This window comes from Electrophorus electricus, chromosome 23, assembly GCF_013358815.1.
Source record: "Electrophorus electricus isolate fEleEle1 chromosome 23, fEleEle1.pri, whole genome shotgun sequence".
NCBI classification, from domain to species: domain Eukaryota; kingdom Metazoa; phylum Chordata; class Actinopteri; order Gymnotiformes; family Gymnotidae; genus Electrophorus; species Electrophorus electricus.
Window position 1 is genome coordinate 4,026,423 of NC_049557.1, and position 26,432 is coordinate 4,052,854.

General features: G+C 45.2%; 1 protein-coding gene across 2 annotated transcripts; it reads left to right on the forward strand.

Annotated features, from left to right (window-relative positions):
- The first annotated feature begins 1,285 nt into the window (after nucleotides 1-1,285).
- dmxl1 (Dmx-like 1) lies at nucleotides 1,286-25,853 on the forward strand. Of its 2 annotated transcripts, XM_026999739.2 has the most exons (45): nucleotides 1,286-1,433; nucleotides 2,649-2,848; nucleotides 3,315-3,440; nucleotides 4,385-4,459; nucleotides 4,548-4,626; nucleotides 4,711-4,834; nucleotides 4,955-5,021; nucleotides 5,118-5,296; nucleotides 5,381-5,582; nucleotides 6,169-6,337; nucleotides 7,862-8,050; nucleotides 8,185-8,429; nucleotides 8,610-9,282; nucleotides 9,369-9,490; nucleotides 9,574-9,663; nucleotides 10,157-10,259; nucleotides 10,346-10,465; nucleotides 10,647-10,868; nucleotides 11,122-12,759; nucleotides 12,851-12,961; nucleotides 13,202-13,371; nucleotides 14,270-14,367; nucleotides 14,461-14,626; nucleotides 14,931-15,174; nucleotides 15,280-16,349; nucleotides 17,306-17,488; nucleotides 17,826-17,902; nucleotides 18,394-18,515; nucleotides 18,687-18,929; nucleotides 19,234-19,421; nucleotides 19,509-19,675; nucleotides 19,835-19,920; nucleotides 20,102-20,303; nucleotides 20,441-20,558; nucleotides 20,928-20,990; nucleotides 22,227-22,313; nucleotides 22,418-22,539; nucleotides 23,147-23,288; nucleotides 23,559-23,619; nucleotides 23,857-23,984; nucleotides 24,144-24,221; nucleotides 24,314-24,405; nucleotides 24,726-24,778; nucleotides 24,873-25,090; nucleotides 25,331-25,853. In XM_026999739.2, the coding sequence occupies exons 2-45, from the start codon at nucleotides 2,762-2,764 to the stop codon at nucleotides 25,553-25,555; spliced, it is 9,024 nt and encodes a 3,007-aa protein (XP_026855540.2). In that variant the 5' UTR covers nucleotides 1,286-1,433; nucleotides 2,649-2,761; the 3' UTR covers nucleotides 25,556-25,853. The 2 variants fall into 2 exon arrangements, with proteins under 2 accessions (XP_026855540.2, XP_026855541.2); XM_026999740.2 differs by lacking the exon at nucleotides 20,928-20,990 and having other exon boundaries at nucleotides 25,331-25,555.
- The last annotated feature ends 579 nt before the right edge of the window (nucleotides 25,854-26,432 follow it).

Below are 26,432 nucleotides of genomic sequence, written 5' to 3' on the forward strand. Positions count from 1 at the left end.
CGTTTTTACTTGAAATACTAAATAATAAATCCATTATTTTATATATACCTCTTAGTAGTTAGTAACTTTAATTTAATGATGCAGTTGTCTTAGAGTATCACTGGCATGTGTATGATTTATGCTCATGATCACATAAGATAATATATTTTGGTTAAATCTGTCAAATATTGTAATAGTAGTTAATATGCACAAAAAACAAACAAATACAAATTTACTTAAATGTGTTTTCAAGATCTTTCTTCAGGAAAAGGTTGTTGGGAGCAACATTCTCTGTGTTGAGATGTCACAGAATAAACTATTTTAACTGGGAAATGTTCTAAAGCACAACATGCTACTTGAATTAACCTGGTAAAGACACTCCAAACTTTTGATAACACTTTTCTGTGGTAACTCTACAACCTTTAAAGACACTAGGAAAATATCGTAAACTGTGGGCTGGTATTTGAGTTACATTTACACATACTTACATTTTTACAAATTTCTAAATATGTTCTATTAGCCACATATTTTGCTTCTACAGTGAGCTCAACTGCAGACCAGGAAAAAAGATCACAAGAAGAAACTTTAGTTTCAAAGATGGATTCTCTTTGCTAGTTACAATGAGGAACAGAGCCTTTTTAAAATCAGGAACTAAATTCTTTAATAAAAGCCCAGGCTGCACATCTGTCATAGTCCTGGATATTGGATCTCTCAGTCAAACCTCTGTTGCAAAATTTCAATCAGAGTGAAATTCTAGCAATGGTTAGTTGAAAACAATTGGGGTCAGCATAGCTTGGTAGCAGAATAATTTGACCTACTTTTCTGCAATTACTCAGTATATTGCATAATGACTTTAGACAGGTAGGGTCTTGGTTAGTTGATTATCAATTCTAAACTATTTGCCTTGAAAGCTAACTGACAATAACTGACAAAACTGGTAGCAAGGTCGTCATGCACTAGCTGCAACGATCCAGAGTGACTTCACCACAGATTTCAAATTGGTCAATTATTTTAGAAAATATGAATCTAATTGACCTTAGCCAGCTTTGTGATGTCTGAGGTTACTGTATGTACTGATAGGCCTCCACTTTCGCCCCTTTTTTCTTAGCAAAGATAAAAAAGATTAGACACACTAACACGTTTCTTAACAATTAAATTGCAACGTATATTAATCGCCCACATTACTGTGCAACGGTAATTCGTTTGGTATTCTTCATGCTTGACATTTAACGCTAAAGGTTTAACAACTAGGAACTACAATAACCAAAATGCATTGCGGTGGAAACACCTTACCAAACATCTTGTCCACATCACTGCCTAGCTTTAGCCACCCGGCTAACTAGCTATCTTTCTGCACACAAATGTGAACAAGCGATGTGTGTGCTAGTCATCTCCCATAATGGGGGAATACGCATTACTGTTAAACATAGCCTGCTACTGAATGAACTCCTGAGGTAAGACTTCTGTGGAATAATTTACTCAAATCCCCATGTATACATTTTTTATAATGGAATCTGTGATGAGCTCGCTAATCTTAGCGAACCAGCTGCATTTTCTGTAGTATTCTAACGTTATCACTTTAGCAAAATCCATGACAGAATATGGGCAACTTTAGCCAACATTGGACCATGCTGCTGCTAATAGTATACAAGAGTTAACTAGCTTGCTTTTTAAGATAACTTGGATTAGCTGTGTTTCTAGTTAGCTGTCTTGCTAACTACATGAACTAGATGCATGCAGGATACGTCAGAAAAGCTAAATATTTTATGTTGACACATTTCTGAAGCAGTAATGTCGGCTAGCTAGGATTGTTTGACCTGTTATTATATACACAGACGGCCACGTAGCTGTCCTAGCTGACTAGCTACACGCATAGCCTTAACTTGTCTCCGTTAAGTCAGATCGAGTCAGGCGTAGTTTGTAGTGATGATGGGGCGTTACCTACAAGCTAATAGGTGATTATTCGGCTGGCTGAACACAACGACCTGCCAAGTCTGAATGTTGTGTCGATAGCTTGTAACGTTAGCTCTGATAGCTAAGATAACACGCTAACCTAGCTAGGAGAGCTGGAGGTAGCTGAGGTAGCTAGCCTAGCCTGCTTTAGCTCCTGACAGACGGCTTACTTGCCTTCTGGCCAACCGTTCAGTGACTATTAGTGGGACGAGATGTATTTCAGCTGCCCAAAACGAATTCCTTAAATTCGCTTTGATTCATGGTGACCTTGGATTCTTGACTAATAGCACTATGGGTCTTGTTTCGAGCATTAACGCTAGCTAGGTTAGCATGTTGGTTAAACCCGTTTTGAACCTCGAGCGTTGCCCGGCATCACGTGAGAGACCTCGCGCACTCCTGTCTTTCTCCGTGCAGGTTACCTTTGCCTGTCTACACCTAAAGTCATATCCTATCTATTAGGTCATTTGGTTTACTTTGTAATGCTAAAGTATCTAGTAACACTAAGGCTGCGAATATGGCCTCTGGTCAAGGTTGTCGAGTTTTAAACCTTTACTAAAGGTTTTAAGGTTTCACCAGCGTGTTCTCTTTAGCCCAGTAAAAGCCAGTAGATAGATTTAATTATAATAATCGAACGCAGGAAAATAGATTTAGCCATAAATTGTAATTGTAATGTTATTTACTGGCCTAACGTTTACTTATTCTTTTATTTTTCTTAGGTGGATATCAGTGAACAGTTGAGAAAATCATAACAACCATGACATTGCATCGGTTTCTCTCTGATATCAGTCGCTCTAAGGATGCAATTTGAAATTTAGGTGTGCCGAAGACAATGAATCTACACCAAGTACTTACTGGGGCTGTCAACCCCGGGGACAATTGTTTCTCTGTTGGAAGCATAAACAACGTACCCTTCACGGTAAACCCTGTGCCTTGCAAAGTACACAAAATGTGTCTATGATTCCAGACTAATTTTTTATAGCACCATTCCCATAAATTATTCTGCTGGTTTCACACTGTTGCATGGTGAAAATCAGTATCCAGCTGTTTGTGTGACTCTGCTCCAGCCTGTTACCTAGGTGATTTTGCGCCAGTTCCTAGGTGATGGTACCAGGTCATGACATGTATCCTTTCAACGACCCCTATATTATGTAAAAGGAAGATTTGTTTTTAACAAGCATTTTCATTTAAGTAATGGTGGGTGATTACAGAGCTGCCCATGCTATCAGAGGGCAAACATTCCAATCTGCTGAAGAGCTTTTTGCTGTACCGTATTTGTATTTCTGTAATGAATATGTGTGACCTGAGGGCAGCTGCAGCTTTTACCAGGTGCCGTGTTTGCGTGTTCTGAGTACCATCTTGTGTCCCCTTCCCTTGTGCACAAGGCTTATGCCTCTGGATGTGACATTGTAATCTTGGGGAGTGACTTTGAAAGGCTTCAGATCATCCCAGGTGCCAAACATGGGAACATCCAAGTTGGATGTGTGGACTGCTCTCAGCAAGGAGGACAAGTAAGAGTGACAGGCTCTTCCTACTCATGTCAGAAAAGATCTGTGTAATTTTATCCCAAGTCCCAGTAGTTCTTAACCTATTGTCAGTGGTCCAGCTGTTGATTTCATTTAAAGCATAGTGCACACGAACTAACTCATGTAGAGCTTGAATCCATAAATGTCTATTAATATAAATGTGAGTAATGGGCTCCAAATACAAAAGTACACAGCAGTTTTGGCTTGGGGTTTTATGGCTGCAGATCACATGCCTGTATGTCATTAAAACAGGAAGCAGACGTCTCCACTATATATTTAAAAAAAAAAAAAATAGCTTCACGTGCATGTGTTTTATCCTCACTTGCAAATACCCAGTCCAGATTGCAGACCTAATCGGAAAGTTGGGAGAGGTGGGCTGAGCTTAACCCTTTCACTGATGCTCTGCCATTGCTTAGAACAGACTATCCAATACTGTGACTGTGCCTTTAAGATAAGTGGCTTAGAGGTGACTCATTCTTGCATGTGTCCTTTTCTGGATGCAAGCAGTGTGGTCTCCACATTAGGGTCTTTCTCATGCTTTCTTACCTTCCTATCCATCAGCTACAGAAAGAGCTAAATGTCGTGTGAAATTACAGTAAATAACCCACAGGGGATGAAGTAAGGGGATTATTTATCTCCTATGAGCAGCCATTGTGATGAGTTGCACAATACAATATATAAGCTCTTACCACCACCCACTTTTCCGCAATGAAAGGAGTCTTTTATTTCAAGGGTTTTTTTTTTTGTTGTTGTTGCTATATTGTACTTGTTGCTGTACTTGTGTTGATTTATTTCCATTTATGATTAAGTGAAAGATTAAGGCATATGATGTATAAGCCTTTCAAAATTGTTTTAATGAAGAGGTAGCAAAGGTAAAGTTTGCGTAACCGTTTAGCTGTGAACAATCTTTTTTGTGTCATCACCAACAGATTGCTGCATCCTATGGTAACATTATTTGCATATTTGAGCCTGTGCAGATTAGCCCAAAGGAAAAGACACAAACGGTGAGTGATCTTATTTTCAGAATCAGAATTGTCTCTCTCCTGACCGTTCTTGTCATGTTGATGTGTCCTGTATTCTGACTCTTAACAGAAGCTGAACTACCACTGGCAAAAAACTGGCCAGTTTGTTTTGCAGTCAATAGCACACAACCTGGCCTGGAGTCCCACAGGTATATGAATATCTATGTATCACACAGATCGATGTCTCTGGTCAGTGCTGCACCTTTTTGTCTCTTTTTGTTGTCTGCTTGTAGGTACTAGTCTTTTGACTGGGTCAACCTGCCTGCAGTTGTGGTCCAATGTGAATTTCTGCTTTGATGCTGAGTGGAAATGTAGCAGTGATCCTCTGTGTTCCTGGAGGTGTATATGGCAGTGCAAGTAAGTCTAGTTGTGCATGAAAGTGCTTGAAATATGCATTTGATTTCCATTGGTTAAATTGCTCTCTAGCTTGTGGTTATGGACTAATAATCGTGTCTTTGATCCTCTTCTTTGTTATAGGACTGCCTCACCTATTCACCTATTGAAGTTTTCTCCAGGGGGAGAATTCTTTGCTACGGCAGGGCAGGTTCGTATCTAGCACCGCACAGTTCTGTTATCGTTCACACCAATGGCTTGTTTTTCACTTGTGCATTTTGAAATGGGAGCGTTGTCTCACCTTCAGGACGACTGTTTAGTGAAGGTATGGTACAGCACGAGCAAGTGGCAGTGGGATTCCCCGAAGCTGTTCACTCCCCCCGAGCTCACCTCCCAGGGCGAGGTCAACTTCTCCTTCATCTACCTGGCCCACCCACGCTCCGTCACCGGCTTCTCCTGGAGGAAAACCAGCAAGTTCATGCCCAGGTGAGCGGCTGCACCCAAAAGCTCTGACGCGCTGAGCAGCGCGCCTGCCAGCTTGTCACGCTTAAGCGCCCTCTCTGCCTCCAGGGGCGCCGTGGGCAACGTGCTGCTGACCTGCTGCAAGGACAGCGTGTGTCGATTGTGGGCCGAGACGCTTCTCCCCAGCGACTGCCTACTGTCCGGACTCCGCTACAGTCCCGGCAGCAACAACACCGGCAACACGCTGAAATCTGCCAGCGTGAAGAAGGCCCAATGTAACAACAAAGGCCAGAGTCCGAAACCGCTGGAGGTGAGTCACCTTTCCTCGCCAGATCAAAAAGCTGAGGAAATCTCCCCACACTTTGGGTTAGTTATACAGAAACCTTTCCAGAGAAATGCAAAACAGCTTTGATCACAGCTTTTATTTACAGTTTGCTTTTCTTTCTGAGCGGAACAGGCTGAATTGTGCAGGGGACATTCTGAAGCATAGCACAGTGTCTTTTATGTTTTTCATGAATGTAGTGTTCTACAGAGAAACTGATTTATAGCAAAGGTCTGATCTTTGTGTCTGCCGTTGCTGAGGTCTAACTTTAATGTGGAGTGCAGTGTCTAAACAGTCAGTGGGAGAGCTAGTTTTAGAAACTGCACTTAAAGGGTGGACTCATATTTGGTTTTAGAAAGGAGGAATTCTGTAACACAAACTTGTTAAAATTGAATACAGTTGAAATAATATATAGATTATTAAATTAGCATATATTAATATGCATCGGTTAAAGAACAGGCACTTTTTTTTTTTTTTTGCTCTCGATTTTCCTGCTAGCACATTTAAGCAGCAACAGACTGGAGTCTTTTTAGCTCAGTTTAAAAGTTCTGACTCATTCTGCGTTTGCCTCTAGCTGAACCTGGCAGAGCCGTGGGGGGTCTCAGTCAGGTGCACAGCCCAGCTGGCCCACACGGGGCCGCTCCCCCAGCAGCAGAACAAGCATTACGCCCACAGGGCCAGCGCCCCCCATGCCAACGCCCTGTGCCACTTCCACATCGCAGCTAGCATCAACCCGGCCACAGGTAATCACGGGTTGTCATCTAAAGTTAACTTCTCTGTCAGTTATGGATGCAGTCCATTTATTAGTTACTTGATGACATTACATAAGCAATGAGAGAGGGTGGCAACACAGAGAGGTGTCTCTTCATCGTGGCAGTCTCCAAGTTAATAAATAATTACTAGTCAGGGTTCTTGTGAAATCAACTGCCTTCAACTCAGATATTTCACTGTGGCAAGCCAAGGTTGAAATGACCAAAGATTATATCCGCATGTGGGTGGAGGTATGCTCATCGTAAATAGGATGTAGTGTTACCACAATGACCAAACGAGTTTGGTCTCTGCTGACTGTCATGAATAAGAATTATTGCTTTGTAATGCCGAACTGTTGGTAAGACTGGAAAAAGCTATTAGGTCAGTCAGATTCTTAACCCATATAACCTCACCAATATTTTAAACACTCTAAAGGCTTTATTGTGGACACAGTGCAAATGCAGAAATAAGGCACAAGACTGTGTCATAGGCACGTGTGGGCGAGGCAGTTATGTTGCATTGGGTTAGACTAAATACATGATCAACAGATGTGGTTAGGCCTCCTGCCGCAGTCAGATTAAACCCTCATTCCTTTCAAAGCCGCATGTGAGCTGGCGCCGCTTGATGGCGACACCTTTGTCACGGCAGGGAGCATGCAGTGAGTGGCAGAGCGAAAAACATTCGCAGATGAGGGAACGGACATGCTTGTCAGGGAATAGCAGAGGTGCCACACAGAAATATATATTGCACAAGAGGGAGCAGATTAAACTGGCATGGGAAGAGGTGGCCCAAATCATAAAAGAAACCTCTTTCGGTGGCATTCAGAGGGCAATGTTAATACAGTAATGATAATTAACAATATCAAAAATAACTGTGATAATACTTATTAATATTGTTATTGTTGCTCACTTTTATGAAGAAAAAGATTTGTGACTGATATGACTAATTATTTAAATGATATAAATTTATATTATTTCCTGTATGTGATGCCACCAACTGTCTGATTCACATTTAATAGTCACAATAGAATTGTTTTTCCTAAAGAAATAAACAATTATACAAGTTGTGTTTAGTTAGTATTTGGGATCTTTGTTTAGTGGGGTGATGTTTGTAGTCAAAATCCTGTTGTGAGAAATTGCGCCTGCTTGGATTGAGGTACCACGCTGCACTTCTGTTTGCGATGAGAGCAGGTCAGAGGAGGCGGTAGCACAAGCACTTTTTTAAGCCAGAAAGCGTTCAGAACCAGTGTCGCACTGGCGGATTTTAAATGCCACATCCCCTTTTGCACCACTCCACCCACCTAGTCGCACGTGCACTCATTTTTGTTCTCCATTAGCACATGGCAATGAACGTGCGTGCACCCTCGCAACATTAGCACCGCATGGTGCAACGTTAGTACCACGTCCCAGAAACCGGAGCCGTACGTGTTTCACGTGGCAAGGGCCGGTTTTAAAAACTGTATCATTTTCAAGTGGAGTGAGAAATCCGTTGAAGCAGTCAACGCGCTCTTGTGCCAGATATCCCGCTGCTGCCCTCCATCTCGTCTCTGAGTGGCTCCGACGAGGAGGAGCCTGGCGGACCCTTCACCGTGCACTGGCTCAACAACAAAGAGCTGCACCTGACTCTCACCATGGAGGTGTTCCTCCAGCAGCTCAGGGGCACGTTGGAGCAGCACAACCCACCGCACACTGCCCAAGCCAATGGGGGTCAGTATTTTTAGCACTGTGCCTTCTCCCTTCGTTGGGGGACGATTTAAAATGTTTTAGACCAACCTTGCATGCATTGGAGAACTAGACTCACTGTTTTTAAACAAAATCAATTGTACGTTTCCCGTTTGCAGCGACGGAGTATGATGAGGAGGGTAACGTGGCAAGCCCCGAAGGGAGCAAAGGAGAGCAGAGCGCGGATGCAGCTTCCGGCCCTCTCCCTGCAGCTGCTGTGGAGCACCAGGTAGACGTTTTACTGGGCGACTGGAATAAGGCAGCGGACATGCTCTACAGCATCCACCCCATGGATGGCTCTCTGCTGGTGTGGCACGTAGACTGGCTGGATGAGTATCAACCTGGGATGTTTCGTCAGGTGCAGGTAGGAGCAATGGACCTCTTCTTTTTCTTCTGTATATTATGAACGTGTATGCAAAGCAGGCTTGTTATGGTTGTTTGGTCATGAATTTGCTTATGTTTACACTATGGCTGCTCACACTATGGCTGCTAGCGTAGTTGCAGACTTTAATCTGATGATCAGTGGCACGCGTTTGTGTGGTAGGTGTCTTTTGCGTCCCGGATCCCCGTCGCCTTCCCCACCGGCGACGCCAACTCCCTCAGCCGCAGCGTGGTGATGTACGCCTGCAACAGAAACGTGGACCTGGCCATCCAGCATGGACGACAGCGGCCCACGGCCCTGCCCCGTTCCTCCTCCGTCCTCGTTGGCCTGGGCCAGGGCAAGGCGTGCTCAAACAGCCTGCGCCTGAGCATCTTCACCCCCAACGTGCTGATGATCTCCAAGCACGCCGACGGCTCGCTCAACCAGTGGGCGGTCAGCTTCGCCGAGGGCTCGGCCTTCTCCACTGTGCTCAGCGTGTCGCACAAGTCGCGCTACTGCGGCCATCGCTTCCACCTCAATGACCTGGCCTGCCACTCGCTGCTGCCCCTGCTGCTCACCACCTCGCATCACAACGCCTTGCGCACACCTGAGGTGGACAGCGTCCAGTCTTTGCCTGGTCCCCTTCCTGCGAGCCGTAGGAGTCGGGTGTCACTGGGAACCGTGTCCCAGGACCCGAATGCCATTTACAGTGAGCTGATCCTGTGGAGAGTCGACCCGGTCGGACCACTCTCCTTTTCAGGGGGCGTGTCCGAACTGGCCAGGATCAACTCGCTCCATGCCTCGGCCTTCTCCAATGTGGCTTGGCTCCCTTCACTCATCCCCAGCTCCTGCCTTGGTAAGGTTGTGTCTTGCTTCGTTTTCTGTTCAGATGTATCGGAGTATTGCCGTATGTAGTGGACTGTCTTTCATACCGTCTCATAGGGTTGTACGGTGATTCGCCAAGTGCCTGCTTTGTGGCAAGCGACGGCCACTCCCTGAGATTGTATCAGGCGGTTATCGAGGCCAAGAAACTGCTGAGTGAACTTTCAAATCCTGAAATATCGGTAAGAGACGACCACATGCATGATTTGAGCTTTTATCAGCTGTAATTAGCTAACTAACCCTTTATTTGTTTTATGCTGCTCAGAAATATGTTGGAGAAGTTTTCAACATCATAAGTCAACAATCTACTGCAAGGCCAGGATGCATCATTGAGCTCGATGCCATCACAGACTTTGTATGTACATGATTTCACATGCCAATCACTAAAAATATAATACGATATACTAGGACTGCATGATATGGATAAGATACTATATTGCAGTTATTTAGCTACATATTATAGTGTGTTTTTTGCCATATATTAAAAATACAGTGGTGATTCCTTGATGTGATATGAATAAAAACTCCTCTGTATGTTTCCTTTAACAAAATTATGTACACTTGTTGGAGCTTGTAAATGCTGTAATTCATTGCAGCATTGGGAGTGTGTGAGACTGGTGTGAGTCAGGACACTCACGGCACACAAAAAAAAATACTGAATATGTATGTCTCATGATGTTACACAGGCCAATATTGCGATATATTTTGATTAACACAGTGCATTATATAGCCCTATAACATTTTCAGTCCTTTTTCTTTTATTAATAGATCATGGAACCATTTTGGCCTCCTTCTGGTCCTTTTTTGGCAGTGCTTGCTCTTTACAGTGCTACTTACTGCCTCCACAGCAGGGGAAGCAGACCCAGTTGTTGCATGTGTTCGAGGAGAACCTCATTTTGGGAAACGAGAAAAGGGATGATGGCTCACAGGAGCTCCCAACCACTCAGTCTGGTAGGGAGCCTCTCTGAAATTGTCTGATCTTTACAGCCGTCGGGTTTTCACCTGTGAAATGTAATTGGCCCTTGTCCTTCGCTTAGCCTCCACATCCACGCTCTTCTCGGCCCGCTTCTTTTTGGTGGTGATGGAGTTTACCCAAAGTGGAAGATCACTTCTGCATATGTGGCATCTGCAGCTGGCAGCAATTCCTGTTGCTATGGGTATGTGTCCAGTTTTTTTTTTTTCTCTGTGTATTTTATCTAGTGGCATACATATCCAAAGTTAATACACAAACTTCTGACAGTTTTTTTTTTTTTTGCAGTGCCTTTCACAGGGTGTTCTGTTTATTTGTTGGTTGAAATTTCAGGGATTTAACCTATTTGAATTTTCCCCCCTACCCAGACGACACCTCAAGCCCTGCTAATAAAGATACAGCAGCTCTGTCACCTGTCAACAGCTCAAAATTTAACTTAGAGTCTGCCTCGCCATCAATCCAAATATCTAAGCTTAGCAGGTCCAATCTGCGAAGCGCTTGTCGTCTCATGCTGACCAGCGAGAGGGTGTTCAGTCAGGAACTGAACCTTCCAGAGGGGGTTGAGGTCATACGTGTAACGCCAGCTGCAGGTGTCCACCCTATCCTTACTGACTCTGGCCAGGGCAACAAGTTACAACAATAAATTACTTAATTGTTTTCTTACTTCTTTTTGTCATGCATAAGCATGCCTATCACTTGATCACAAGCCAGTTTGATTAGCTGATTAAATTATTCTTCTGTCAAATGTGCTTCAATTACCTAAATTTAATTTTTTTTCTTCTTGTGATTTGTTTTTTTATCACTGTATGCGAGCACAGTGGCATCTTTCTGATTTCATTACAGGCCACTTGAGCTCATCATCATTGCAGCCAGCTGGGCGGGCCCCATATCTTCTTGCCACGTCTTGTTCAGATGGCACCATGAGGTTCTGGACTTGTAGCACAGCCTGTGACGATTATATTCCTGACACACTTACTTATGCATGGGAAGAATGGCCTTTGCTGGTGGAAGAAGGCTTACCCAATAGCAGCGCAGTGAGCATTCCTGGCCGGCCAGTGGGCATCAGCTGCTGCCATACAAGTCGAGTAGCGGTGGCCTATAGGGGCGCAAAATCTCTCGGACTTGCTGCTAGGGAGCCCCTCCTTCATGTGAGTATATTCCAGTGTGAGTCCACAGGAGGGTCCCAGTGGATGCTGGAGCAGACTCTTAAACTGGATGGTTCAAGTAGTCTCACTGGTAATAGTTCTGATCACCTGACTTTGCCAAGCCTACAGGAAAATTTGGTGGTTACTGGAGAGTGTATGGGCAGTAGTGGCAAAGGTTTGGTCCATCTGGACTGGGTTTCTAGAGAGGATGGTTCTCATATATTGACAGTAGGTCTTGGCTCTAAACTGTACATGTATGGGACACTGTCAGGAAAACCTCCCGAGCTGGGTCTGTCGGACAGTAGCAGAGAGTGTTCCTCTTCTCGGCTTGTTCTATTACGGATAGTGGACTTGGTTTCTTCTGTAGAGGGCTCTTTGCCCATCCCAGTGTCACTGTCCTGGGTTAGAGATGGTATCCTGGTGGTGGGCATGGATTGTGAGATGCATGTCTATTCACAATGGCAACCACCAGCTCCAGCCAAATCGGGACTGACCACATGCGACACAAATGTGGGCAGTGTGAACTCCATCACTGGAGCAGTGAAGCAAGAGGGGTCAAATCTTCAACCTCCTAAAAAGACTCTCATGAGGTCTATGACCAGCCTGGCTCAGAAGCTGAGTGGTAAAAGAACAATGTATGACCTTCCGGCTGAAATGGAAGACTATGGCTTATTTGAAGCAGCACACCACCTGTTCCCCACCCTCCCTCAGTATCACCCGGTGCAGCTTTTGGAGCTAATGGACCTTGGCAAAGTGCGACGAGCCAAAGCCATCTTGTCCCACCTGGTGAAGTGCATAGCAGGAGAGATAGTGGCTCTGAAAGACGCCACCGACAACCAGGAGCGACGTTTGCGATCCCTCAGCATCAGTGCCAGCGGAAGCACTGCCAGGGATCCAAAGATGTTTAACAAGGCTGAAAACGCAGATTACACGGAGATCGACTCTGTCCCACCGTTACCCCTGTATGCTCTGCTTGCTGCAGATGAGGAGATAACCCCCAAAGCCAAAGACAAAACGTCCAGCGTCAGTGGGGACAGCGGCCATGGCTCCAGCCGCACGGACACCTACGACGAGCTTTTCCAGGCCACCACCTTGAGCATGGATGATATGGACCCTTTAGATGGCGAGGATGAGGATGCCAGTGCTAAAGTCATTGATCTGTCCCAGTACAGTCCCACTTTCTTCGGCTTGGAACATGCCCAGGTTCTGTCCAGCCACCTGCTTCATTCCAGCCTGCCAGGCCTGACACGAATGGAGCAGATGTCCCTCATGGCCTTGGCTGACACCGTTGCCTCCACCAGCACTGACATTGGGGAAAGTCAGGAAAAAAGTCAAGGTCGGTACCTTGGCATACTGTGTGTCTGCTTTTTTTTAAAACTAACTGCATTATTGCTATGGAGGCTTAACCACATCATATGCTAAATCAGGTGGAGAGACGCTGGATGAATGTGGGCTGAAGTTCTTGCTGGCTGTTCGTTTGCATACCTTCCTGCTGACTTCATTACCTCTGGCACATCGTGCACAGCTCCTCTGTCAAGGTACATTAACAAAGCAAATACCTCTACCAGCATTCAAATAATTTCCTTTTCCAGTATTATATCTCACTGTCAAAGAGGCAAGATGGACATTTCGGAAGACATTGTTATTCTTGTCCTGGTTTGATCGCCCGCCTGAGAATTGGACACACCATCACTTCAGATGTTGTGTCACTTGGTGCCATGTGCCAGTTTGAGGACCTGAAGCTGTGCACACGTCAGTAACTGCTTTTGGGCCTGCAGGACTGTCTACCTGCCACTATGCTTGGGCATTTCACTCTGAGGCTGAGGAGGAACTGCTCAACATGCTGCCTGCCCTTCAGAAAGGAGAGCCCACCTGGCCAGAGCTCAGAGCTATGGGTGTGGGCTGGTGGCTGCGGAGCACCAATAAACTTCGCAGGTGCATTGAAAAGGTTAGTAAAGACGAAGATAAAAATGCAGGATAAATAGGAAATGTAGGAATTGTTTCCCTCTAATTGGCTGATTTTATCTCCGGTTCCTTATTTTGTATAAACTGGATTTTATGGGTAGGAATATGTCGGACCATCTGATGGGCTGGCCTTGAGATATTTTTGGTCTCTGGCTAGCTGACTGAGTCACATAGTCCCAGTGCTTGTACAAGGAATACACTATTGGCCATTTTTACTTTACTTTGAGTGTTGTGTCCTTTATTTTCATAACAATATGTTATGCATCTAACTGTCTAATATTGCTCACATTTCAGTGTATCTAACATTAGCTAGCAAGCAGAGTGATGTATTGGTATCTGCTGTGGTGGTTCTCAAGTGGCCAATATCTGTCAGTTACATATATGATTTGCTAAAATAATATAGTTTTGTGTGGGTAAAGTATTTAATTATTTTAATGCTCATAGCTATGTTTTACAAGAAGGAATGTAAGACTGTATTAACGAAAATTGATCATTGTTTTCCTATTGTGAAAGTAGCTAGTTATATGGGTGGGTTACATCTAAAAGATAATTTTACGATAAGGTTAGGATATTTTTGTATGAGCTGGAATGCGTATAAGGGATCCAAAGTGACTTCATGTTTAATATTTATTGTTACTTGTGGCTATAACTAATAATTGCAAAGTACAGAGTGGATTCATATTTTGGCACACTGCACATCACGAGAGCCCTCAGACACACAGGAGCCCTCAAATTCAGTTTCCTTTGGAGTTTTGCAAGTGGTTCTAATGTCTTGCTGTGAAAAGCAGTATGGTAAATCTAGACTAGCCTGCTCGTCTTGCTTTTCTTTCTGTTTTCATTGCTGCTAGTCATTTAATGACCAGTATCTTAATTCTCAACAGGTTGCAAAAGCATCTTTTCAAAGGAACAATGATCCCTTGGATGCTGCCCTGTTCTATTTAGCCATGAAGAAGAAAGCAGTGGTCTGGGGGCTATACAGGTACGCCCAGCACACAGTTGAAAGCCATGTACGATGAGAAGCAGTATTCTGCCAGCATGACTTAAACTTGATGATGATCTCTGTTCTGTGAAGGTCCCATAAGAATACGAAGATGACTGCTTTCTTCAGTAACAACTTTAGTGAAGACCGGTGGAGGAAGGCTGCTTTGAAGAATGCATTCTCCTTACTTGGAAAGCAGCGGTTCCAGCACTCGGCAGCCTTTTTCCTACTAGCAGGCTCCCTAAAGGATGCAGTTGAGGTAAAATGTTTTTAGAGCTGTCATTGTTATAAAATACCATCTACTTTTTAAATGACAGTAGAAATTTGATGGATATTTTTAAAATATTTGATGGATATTTTAACAGGGCTATAGCTGAGAACCAGTTGATTTCAGTTCAACTTTCTGTTCTTTTCTAAGATGTGCTTTATATGTGTTTGCCCATTCCAAAGCGAAAGTGCTGAGGTGTCTGCACAGTTTTACGACCGCCACCTTATACGACCGCTACGTCCTTATACGTGTAAACAGCAAATCTAATTTCAGCTAAACTGCTGTACTCTCTTAGGTTTGCCTGGAGAAGATACAGGACCTGCAGCTGGCTTTGGTCATTAGCAGATTATATGAGTCTGAATTTGAGACATCCTCCACTTATAAGAAGATCCTCCAGAGATATGTTCTGGGAGAAGACCGTCAGATTCCAATGCACCAGGATCCCTTTTTACGAAGTATGGCATACTGGGTCCTAGAGGATTACAGCAGGGCTTTGGATACTTTGCTTGAACAACCCAAACTTGATGCGTCACACCAAGGTGGGAAATTATGCTACGCAGGACAAATTTCCTTTTTTATAATTAGCTGTGATGTATTTTTGGCCTTTTTCGGTTTTGTGATTGTAACCAAAGCATCTCTTCCAGGATCTACAACGTCTCCATGTAACCCAGCAGTTTTCAATTTCTACACCTATCTCAGAACTCATCCGCTCCTGCTTCGCCGCCATTTTGTGTCATCAGATAAAGCTAAAGTGGGGCTGACGGCAGAAGGCCGCATGGCGGACTCCATTAGCCTCGTAGAGAGGAGACTCTTCTTCACTGCTGCTAATGCTCACTTACAAGCTGGTTGCCCCATGTTGGCTCTGGAAGTCCTCTCCAAAATGCCCAAAGTTGTCAAGCGATCTAAGCTGCTCCGCAAACAAGAGAAGCCCTCACCCTCTCTCACTGGTTCTTGCAGCCCTCCCAGCAAGAGCAGGAAAGAGCAGGGCTCTGCTCTTGACTGGTCCCAGCCTGATCTTAATGGTTTCGAGTCAGTCTCGGATACCCTGTCTTCATCGCGAGAAGACCACAGCCACTCAGACTCTGTGCTTAGCTTTGACTGGAGCCAACCCTCCATGACCCTGCAAGATGAGCCACTTGAGCTGAAGTGGGACAGCGACAAAGAAGACTCTGAAGATGAAGAAGCCGGCCTCGCGATGAAGAACATCCAACCGGAGATCGCTGCTGTCTCCCTCAGTGCTCCCAACTCCACTTCTGCTTCCCTAGACGCCGAGCTTGACGACCCCCCCATACTGTCTGTTGATATCCTTGCCGCCCGCCTCAAGTTCATCTCCTGCCTGAAGATCCTGACGGCGGAGCTGCGGACGCTCTCCACAGGCTACGAGCTCGATGGGGGCAAGCTACGAAGCCAGCTGTGTCACTGGCTCGAGCGTGAGGTTATGGCCCTCCAAAGGTGCTGCGGTTACAACCCCAACCTCCAGCAGCTGCCCGGGGGCATCTCTGCTGATCTCGGCCAGGACGTGGGAGAGGAGCAAAGGGCTGAGGGTACTGCCGAGCAGGCCAGGAAGGTGCAGCACTGGCGCAGGCTCTGGCTGCAGAGGAACCAGCCTCTGTTGCGCATCTTCCTCAGCTACTGCAGCCTGCACGGCTCGCACGGTGGAGGGCTGGCCTCGGTCAGGATGGAGCTCATCTTACTGCTGCAGCAGTCCCAGCAGGTAACTTAAATCATCACAAACTATGCAAGGTTAAACCTCCCAGTTTCATTCTGAGACAGGCCCAGTGAACGTTTTTCCTAACCAGTAGAAATTAACAAGTCATAGAAAGATGATCTCGAACTGTAACTGACATTTAGGCAGCATTCGCATTTGCCTGTTTAATGCAAAGTTTGCAAATGGGATCTCATATTTTAAGGTAAGGACGGTGGGTAGGTCGAACAAGGTGCTAGCAACGCCAAAGTCCTGGGTTTGATGATGTGAGTGTAGCTTAATTTGTTGTTAAGTGATTAGTCGTGCACAGTTGCTCCCTCACATTTACATTTTACATATGTTTACAAAATGCAATGTTAATATTTACAAATGCCGGTTTACAGTTACGGATCCTTTTTCTGTTATTCATGTGTTGTTTGCACAGTTTTGGCACCTTCTTAAACACCATTGTTTGACTGGAACCAGGTACCTGCAGCATGGAAAAATTAGATCAGTCTCGGTCATCCTCACTCAGTTTATTTCGGAAAGGCAAACTGTAGAGTTTCAGCACTAGAAAAAGTCTTATGAAAGAGAGTGGGTAGCCAGCAGAAGTGAGACAGTTCCAGCAGCAGCTGACAGATGGAGCTGAAGCCCGGGGCTCTCCAGAGCCTTGTGCTCCTTCCTGCTATGCTTCAGACAAGCAGCCAGACACCGGCTTCGTCTGAGAAGGCGCAGCGTGATGCCCCGGCTGTCGCACAAATCAGCAGCCTCCTTTGACTAATCCTAATTGACTTTGGGTTTCTGTCTCCTGGCACTGACAGTGGGGCTTGTTAAAACTCCATTTGAGCTCCACTTCTAATGGAATTTAAGATGTCGGCGGTGTTACATTTTTTGAAAATGAATGATGTATGTTTTTTGTGTGTGTGGGTGTTCTTCAGTGGTGGTGTTGTCTGTAATGAACTGTACATTTTTCTTTTATAAATAAGGATGACAGCCCTCAAGTTTCTGTTCAGCAGCAAGCCTCGGTTCCTCTACTGCTGGCCTGCACGGCGAGCTCCAAAACAGTGGTGGCCAATCCCATAGTTCACCTCACCAACTTGACGCACGACATACTGCACACCATTAACACTCTGGACTCCCCTCCCCATCCAGATGTTATTAACAACGAGGTAAGCAGGTAGTTGGCACAGCGCTGGTGGTACATAGACTGGAGACAAATGCCTGAAAAAAAATGTTTCATTTTGAAATTCTACCCTAATTGCTTAGATTTGCTTATATTTGGCAATAGTACGTTTACAAAAAAAACCCCTACATATTTAGTGATCCTAACAGTGTTTATACTTTGGAAATTTCCAAATGGAGTATAAGCGGAATATTTGGTGGTTGTGGTTGCCGATGAAATGTTTTTACTGCCGCTGTCGTGATGAGTTAAGACCTCTCTTCAGACTCACTCTGTTCCATCTCTGGCTCCTAATCCTCCATTCCGATTGGCTGCTTTGCTCTCAGATCTATGTGATGCACACCCTGGCCGCCTCCTTGTCCGCCTGCATCTATCAGTGCCTGTGCGACGGCCACGATTACAGGTGGGTCAGATGCCGCGGGCCGTTCTCATTGTTCTCACAAAAACCGCCGCTTGGAACGGACATCATACAGTATTTCAAAAGAACTTGAAAATGTTAACAGCACTTTTGGTCAAGCCTGTTTCCCCCCCCCCCCCCCTTTTCTTCTTTTTGAACCATTTTTGACCTCTCAGTTAAGAAGATTTTATAAACCTGTCAGACATGTGTCTGACTCCCAGGTCAATTTTGCTGATGGTGATTGAATGCCCTTAGAATATGACGCATCAGAGTATCCCCTTTGGCTGGCTTGTGCCATTTTTTGGCAGCCTTTGACACGCAGCCTTTGTGTGGATCACCCCACATGCACGATTAGATTTATTAATGCAATTATGTCTGTTAACATTGTGCTTCTTGTCATATTTGAACACTTGTAGCTGTACCCCTAAAATGTGTTTGGTATATTGGGTCTTTTGAATTACGTCAGACCTTACACCTGAAAATGTTGCTTTTTCCAGCCACATCAACCAGTTCACAGGCACCGTGTACCAGAGCATTCTGCTTTCCCATCAGCACCCTCTGCGAACCCTCAGCATGGACGAGGCTGTCCTTCCCAACACCTCTCCAGCTCAGTGGCCTGGTGAACTACTTCAATCTCCTATATTTGGATTTATGTCCTCTGTAGTGCCAGGGCAGTCCTGCTCCTTATTTAAATCAGCGTCACCAGCACGTTGCCGTTTAGAGTTGGTGAGCACTCCACCCGTCGCCCTGTTCTTACTACCGTTTCTGTGATTCACATCGCCCCCTGCAGGTATCAGTGCTTTAATGCACCTCCTGAGCAACGCCGGCGAAGAGAACCAGCCGGGCCTGGGCGTGCTGCTGTGCGAGATCCTGACCGCTGTCTTCCTCAGCCTCTTCGTGCACGGCCTGGCCACCCACTCCAGCCTCGAACTCTTCCGTATTGCAGCCCACTCACTCAACAGCAAGCTGTGGGTGGCGGTGTTCGGTGGGGGAGCCCACCTTCCTGTGGTGGACAAGCCAAGCTCATCCTCAGGTTGGTTGGAGCCTTGTGAAGAGACAAACTGCTAATATAATGGGTGTTGCCACTAAACCTATGCTAAGATAAATGCAGTCATTCATGATTTTAGGTTTTTGTTGTTTTTGTTTTTTTTGCAGCCTGCGATTGTGGCACGTATAATGCTTCTTGCAGTTGTGTTTTTATGGTTCAGCTGTAATGTGCCTTATGCCCCTAACGACGGTTTCCTTTTTTTGAGTCGGTTTCTAACTTCTCTGCATTAAAAAGGCACTTGTCCAGTAAGACCACTTGCTAATGCAAACGACGGTCTCCTGTGCCTTAGTGCCAGCCACTCTGGAGGAGCAGGAACGGAAGCAGAAGCGCTTCAAGTTGCGTTCTTCCAGAAGCAGCTCCAGAGAGGCACAGGACAGCCCTGCCAGCCGTGGCCCCGTGCTTGAGCAGGACGTGTCCGTCCTTAAAGAGCGCTTTGTGCCCCCCGAGCTCAGCATCTGGGACTACTTCATTGCAAAGGTACAGGAAGATTCATGTTCGTCTTTTCTTTTGGGGGGGTCCACTGATTGACATGCTGCACAAACTCACTGTTCTGATCTCCCAAAGCCCTTCCTGCCACTGTCTGCCAGCCAGGGTGAGTATGATTCAGAGGAAAGCCAGGGGAGTGAGGAGGAGGAAGAGGAGGAAGAGGAGGACAAGGAAGAAGATGAGATTGGAGAGTCTTTTGATGCCATTTCTCCTCTTCAAGAGCATTCCAACAACAACTCATACAGGTGCTTTGGCATGCCCGTTTTGTTAAAAAGCTCTACACGGCCAGTCAACTCCTTTTACTGCACTTTCCAATCAACATGCCTGATTTAATTAAATGGTAATTAATGAATAAAATTAACAAGAATGTTAATTAAATTCTCGTTTTTTTCTGCCTACTTCAGCTGGTGTTTGATGCGCTTGGCCATGGTGCAGCTGGTGCTGGTGAACCTGAAATCGTTCTATCCCATAGCTGGCCACGACCTATTGGGTAAGGTCTGGAATCGTTTGCACCACTCAGGTTCATCAGAACATTCTTCCGCCACACATGGCCGTTCATGGCTAGGGCTTTAGTTTTGTTCAGGCGGGTTGGGTTCTAGTCACGCCGTTTTCGCTGCTGTGGCGCTGTCACACTGACCGCATGTCTGCCCAATCGGACGTGTGCGTTCCAGACCTGCCCGTCTCCTCCCCGCTGTGCCATGCTGTACTGAAGACCCTTCAGCGCTGGGAGCAGGTGCTCCTGAAGAGGCTGGAGATCTTTGGAGGCCCTCCGTCGAACTACATCTCCACGCACGCCACGGACGAGGCCGTGGCGTCAGGACCGGCTCTTCTCAGGCACAAGTCCTTATTGGAACCCACTAACACGCCTTTTAGGTATGCTGTGATGTAAGAAGGTCTGGCTTTGTTTTCAAAAGCAAACAGCCTCGAACTTGTTCCTGTGGCCTAAAAAAATTCAAAACGATTAAATTCATCAACCACGTGAAACAGTGTCTTGAACGTGTACTCTCCAGGTCCCGACATCGCTCAGCCCTTCCTGTGAAGAGACTGTGGCAGTTTTTGGTCAAACGGGAGGAGGTGCAGGACACCTTCATCCGCAACATCTTCACCAAGAAGCAGGACCCGAACGAGGTACTCGCTCGTCCACGGGCTTTCCCGTTCACTCAGCCAAGAGTGATGGCACTGCTCTTTCCGTATTGTCAGTATTCGGAAAGCTGGAGATTAGATCAGTTGTTGATTGTTAGTGGCGTTTTAGCATTTTTTTTTAAATGCACAGTGCTTCAAGAAAAGTATCCCTTCGTGTGCAGTCACTTTTGATTGTGTTGTCAGCTGTTTTTGTAACCAACACCCCTGCAATTTATTGCTAATTTTGTAGTCTGCTTAACATGTTTCTTTGGAATTAACAGTCTAATTCTGCATTTTTATGAATCCCAATGATTTGCATGTTTGATCACATTTCTTCGTTTGACTTTTTCCGTGACTTTTTTTTGAATGATTAAGTCGGTTGAGGACTGCACTGGCAGTATGAGATATTCAGGGATGGAGGAACCTGGCCTCAATCAGGTACTGCTAGCCGAAACCTTTTGGGGAAGGGGAGGTTAACATTTAAGCTTTGTTATGCTGTTTTGATAAATCAATATATGCTACTTATTTGTTTTAAGTTGTATGCAGTTCCATGTTATGACTTTGGGGTATTTTTCTCACTATGATGAGGTCAAGGTTCAGAATAGTGTTTCAAGGCTGGCAAGGTTACTCCTAGCTAGGTAATGGGTGCTAGCTAGTTACCGAGGTAATTGTTGTTTAATAAAAAAAAAAAAAAAAAGTCTTAAGGTCATCTTTAAAGTTGATGATGGTGTGCATAACCAGCGTCTAATAAGTGTATTTTCACAGTGCAAAATCCAACTGCATTTACAGTTCCTCCTGTTACTGTCTTTGTAATTATACTGTTAATCATATAAGCCTTAATAATTAATGACATTTGTGCATTATTTGGCTAATAGCACCTTGATTTCTATCTCATTATATAACTTTCATATCAGAGTGCATCAGGTCTTCCCACTGTTAAAAGACATTGCTAGAGTATTAAAAATCAACACATTTTGAACATGTATGTAATGACTAGTATGGATATTGTATATGGATGCTTTTGCAGGATCCTTATACAATGTTACAAACCAAAATCTGACATTTAAACAAGAATAATACAGTCTGTCTTACAGTAAGAATATAACATCTGTAATTTGTTATAATTGAATGTTGACCAAGTGTTTAGTGCTATAGCAAGTCAAATGTGAAAACCGAACTTCTGGTTAATTATATGTTGCTCGTCTTGGTCCTTGAGCAAACCACACTCCCTGAAAAGACATTAAAAAACCATCACGTTTAGCTCCCCTGGCTTTCAGGGTGTCCTGCGTTAAAAGATGATGCTGATGATGCTTAAAAAATGTGACAATAGTGAATGTGTCAGTTTGTGTGGGTGGACATGAGCACAGTGCAGAATAAGATGGATTTATCTAAAATGCATGTATTTTATTTATGCAATTTTACAAAATTTAAATGATGTTTATCTTTCCTTTTGTATTTGGTATTTTTTGCATTAATGTCCCAGGACCATCATGCTCCACGCTAACACTTACTAATTCAGATAACTAACACTTTGTCCTGCCCCTGTGAGCCACGTTCAGTGACGCCAGCTCTCGTAACAGTGGTTCATTGTGGGTTGCATGCGAAAATCGCCGTAGACAAGTTAAATTTTGGTGTCCCAGCAAGGCATGGAGTTGACGCCTGTGTCTCCCACAGGTCGAGGCAGATCTGGGTTACCCCGGGGGAAAAGCACGCATCATCCACAAGGAGTCCGACATCATCACAGCCTTCGCCATCAACAAGGTGAGCTGGGTTGTCTGTGGTGCGGCGAGAGGAGTGCCGGCGTTTTCCGGCGAAGCTTGACAGAATAAGGAAAAGTCCTAACAAATTCCGTTTTGCCTTAACAGGCCAATCGTAACTGCCTGGCAATTGCCTCCACCCACGACATCCAAGAGCTGGACGTGTCCTCCATCCTGGCCACGCAGATCCTGACGTGGGTCGACGATGAGGCGGAGACGGAGGTGAAAGGGTGAGCTGAGCCGACGTTGTTCCTTTCACTTCTCTGGAGGCATTTTTTTCCAAGAGGGAGCACGTTTGGTTTTGGCAGCTGCCTCTTGGGTTGTCAAAACTACCCAAGCGCAAGGAATGTACAAATGTATAACGTAGGTGGCTGGGGTGCAGTGAGTGAGCTCCCCAGCAAGAGCTCAGACGCTGATCCAAATCTGCGTTTCCCTTGACTACGTCTGTTATGTTCTGGAACAGGGCCATGGGCTTTGTGTTTCTCAGGGGGCTGCAGGATGCAAGGTGCCGTCTTGTTTAACTGCCCAAGAAAATGAGTTCTGACTGTGAAGGAGCTTTAAAATTTTTTAAAAAGGAGGCCCCGGTGTACTTTATTCCTGCTTTGCACTAGATACTTAAATTGTTAGATTTTCTTTGGTAAATGAGGTGCTTTCCCCCCCCCCCCCCCCCCCCCCCCATGCAGTTTTATTTTACCATGAGCAATAGTAGGGATTTGGTCAGGTGTTGTTAAAAATGTTGCTCCAGATCGATTCAACGGTAGGATGAGAGTGGTGTAATATCATCCAGTCCTGCGTGTCTCATTTTGATGAGCATTGTGTCTCGTGATGGATTTTTAGCAGCGACGACTTCCTGGTGGTCCATGCTCGGGACGACTACAGCACTCTGCATGGCACCACGCCCTACACCCACAGCAGCCCCGGCACGCCCATCAACATGCCCTGGCTGGGCAGCCACCAGACGGGCAGAGGAGCTGCCATGGTGAGAAGATCCTGCCTTTCCACTGCCGGCTCGTTTGCTCCTGCCTACATAAGGGATTTGTCATAAATCCCTGATTTTCTGTGCTTTGGCATGTCATAAGGTGTCTCCTTATGGAGAGTTACGGATTCATGTATGCAGTAATGCATTTGCGTTTGCTGATGTGGCAAATGCTGAGCATGAAGTATATATGAAGTCTGAATTCCTGAAATGTGTCTCGGGACATTGAAGATTCCATTTTGAATTCACGCGCTCCTTTGCCCCCTTATGTAGCTAATAAAACGGAACATTAACAACGTGAGGAGGATGACATCCCACCCCACTCTGCCGTACTGTAAGTAACGCCAGGCCTTTCCTCCTACAATGGGATGAGAGCAGCTCACAGACTCGAGTTCCCCTCACGTGCCGCGTATGAGCTAACGTTACTTTTCCAGTGTGAAAGACAAATCTGCTTAAATGGCCTTGTTAGCGTCTGTGTAAACACACACCCTTTACGGGTCCAAGAGTCTTTGGGAGAGCTTGCATAGGCTGCATCAGCATGTGAGCTGGGTGGGCTGTTCTCTGACCACAGACCTAACCGGAGCTCAGGATGGCAGCGTGAGGATGTTCGAATGGGGCCATTCCCAACAGATCATCTGCTTCAGGAGCCCTGGCAACTCTAGGGTAACAAGGATCAGATTTAACTACCAAGGGAACAAGGTGAGGAAGTGTCCTGCTATGTGTTGGTGGTGTTGGAATGCCCTAAAATCTGCATTCAGATTATTTTTATTGGATACAATACAAAAATTAGTTTAATGGGATTTTTTTCTGTCATTTCATTCATTCATTCCTTCATTCCTTATTTGACATTTTCCTCAGTTTGGTATTGTTGATGCAGACGGGGCACTTAGTCTCTGGCAAACAAATACTTCAGGCACGGCACCAAAACCGTACCTGGTAAGTTGAGTCATTCGTGATTGTGGTAAGGTGTTGGTGTACTTTTTGTCCTTTCTTTTGAAGTAGCGCTGACTGTTTTACTTCCCGCACAGACATTGCAGTGCCATAACAAAACGGCTCATGACTTCGTGTTCGTGAGTTCCTCCTCTCTCATTGCCACTGCAGGCCTGTCCACTGACAACAGGTACACCAGACATAACAGGCACTGAGCCTTATTTGTTCGTATGTTCCCAGTTCACTCTTTCCTTTACACACCGACCAACTAAAGAAACATCCCTCATCACTGCTTTTTCACTCAAGCAAAGCCCCAGCTAGTGAACGTGTGTCCTTACCATCGTCTGTGTGTGTGTGTGTGTGTGTGTGTGTGTGTGTGTGTGTGTGTGTGTGTGTGTGTGTGTGTGTGTGTGTGTGTGTGTGTGTGTGTGTGTGTCTGTCTCTCTCTGTCTCTGCCTCTCTCTCTCTCTCTCTCTCTTTTCTCCCACCCCATTTTCTCTCTTCCTACAGAAATGTGTGTTTGTGGGATACTCTGGTGGCCCCATCCAGCAGTTTGGTTCATGGTAAGCACACCGCACCCCACACACACATGCAGCACTCCAAGTCCCGTTTGTCCAGCATAAACCAAACTCGGTGTGGGGGACTGTGTGATCGCAGGCTTCAGCTGCCACGAGTCCGGCGCCACAGTGCTCGTTCTGGCACCCAGACAGCAGCTGCTGATCAGCGGTGGGAGGAAGGGCTGGATCAGCGTGCTGGATCTCACGCAGAAGCTCCAGAGGCAGTGCTTCCAGGCCCACGACTCGCCCGTCAAAGCCCTGGCAGTGGATGCCACCGAGGGCCGCTTTGTCAGCGGCTCGGCTGAGGGAAATATCAAGGTAGATGGCGGGAGGATTTGTGGCCCCACTATGAAGCTATATTTGGTTTAGCTCGGGACTGATGCAATATGTTAGGTGCTAGCTGTTTTATTCCAGAGTTTGTAAACAATTGTTCATTATTACTATCAAGCACATGGCTATTCGGGTGTTGCTGCTGAACTGGTACTAAACTGTTAATCAAAGGCTTCTGACTGCTACCACGGTGGGTGTAGTAACTGGACTGGTGGGCTGTTGGCACAGGTATGGAGCATGTCCACCCAGTGTTTGCTGCACACCTTCCCAAACGAGCACGCGCGGCAGTCCATCTTCCGCAACCTGGGTACGGGCGTCATGCAGGTGGAGATGGCACCGGGCAACCACGTGTTCTCGTGCGGTGCTGATGGGACCATGAAGATGCGAGTCCTCCCCGACTGCTTCAGCGCCCACGGCAACAACATCAAGAGCGACGTTAGGTTCATCATGTAGCAAGCTGTCAAGCACGGAGCCACTTTTGCACATGGTAAGATGCTGAGCAATATGAAGCACCTGCGGAGGGGCAGAGTTTGAAGACCTGATGGAGCTCCGCTCTTCGACTGAGCAGTGAGCAAGGCCTGTTTCAGACATCTGATAGACTGAGTAATACAATGATGTATGTATTGGATGTGAATTTAGAAGATAAGCCGCATTGTACAACCTGTATCAGGATCAAAATTAGACTGATCAATATATGTAAGCACACTATAGGATACATTTCTCATCCCTTATTCAAATACATGGGTCTCTCTCGCTATATATAATATATATATATATATATATATATATATATATATATATATATATATATATATATATATATATATATATATATATATATATATTCATATTCATGAAGTAAGCCTTGAATAATCAAATTATTGCTAAGCAGTGTTGTGATTGTGGTTTAGACTAAATAGTGAGAAGTGTCCTTATATTTATACCTAAAATGCATCAGACCTGGACCTGGATACTTATTGGTTCAAGTTAGGTTCATGGTCTCATTTACATACTGTGCTTAGGACTTTGTGACCCTTCTTACATTTAACTAGGTTTGCTAGTTTATACCTGTATTCCTAAATATGTATAAACCAGGTATTGTGTATTACTAGCAGATAAACAGTATTTAGTTAGCTGCCTGGTTGTAATTGGGTACATTCTGGGCATGTACAGTCATGTATTTCAACACAGGCAATCATAGGTTTTGGGATTTTGAAGGTTTTTTCCCCCAAATTAAGATAAGATAAAAAAAAAAAAAGTATCTGTAGTCAACAAACTAGTGGAAGGCTAAAATCCTTAATACAAAGCACTTTGCTTCATTCAAGCCATA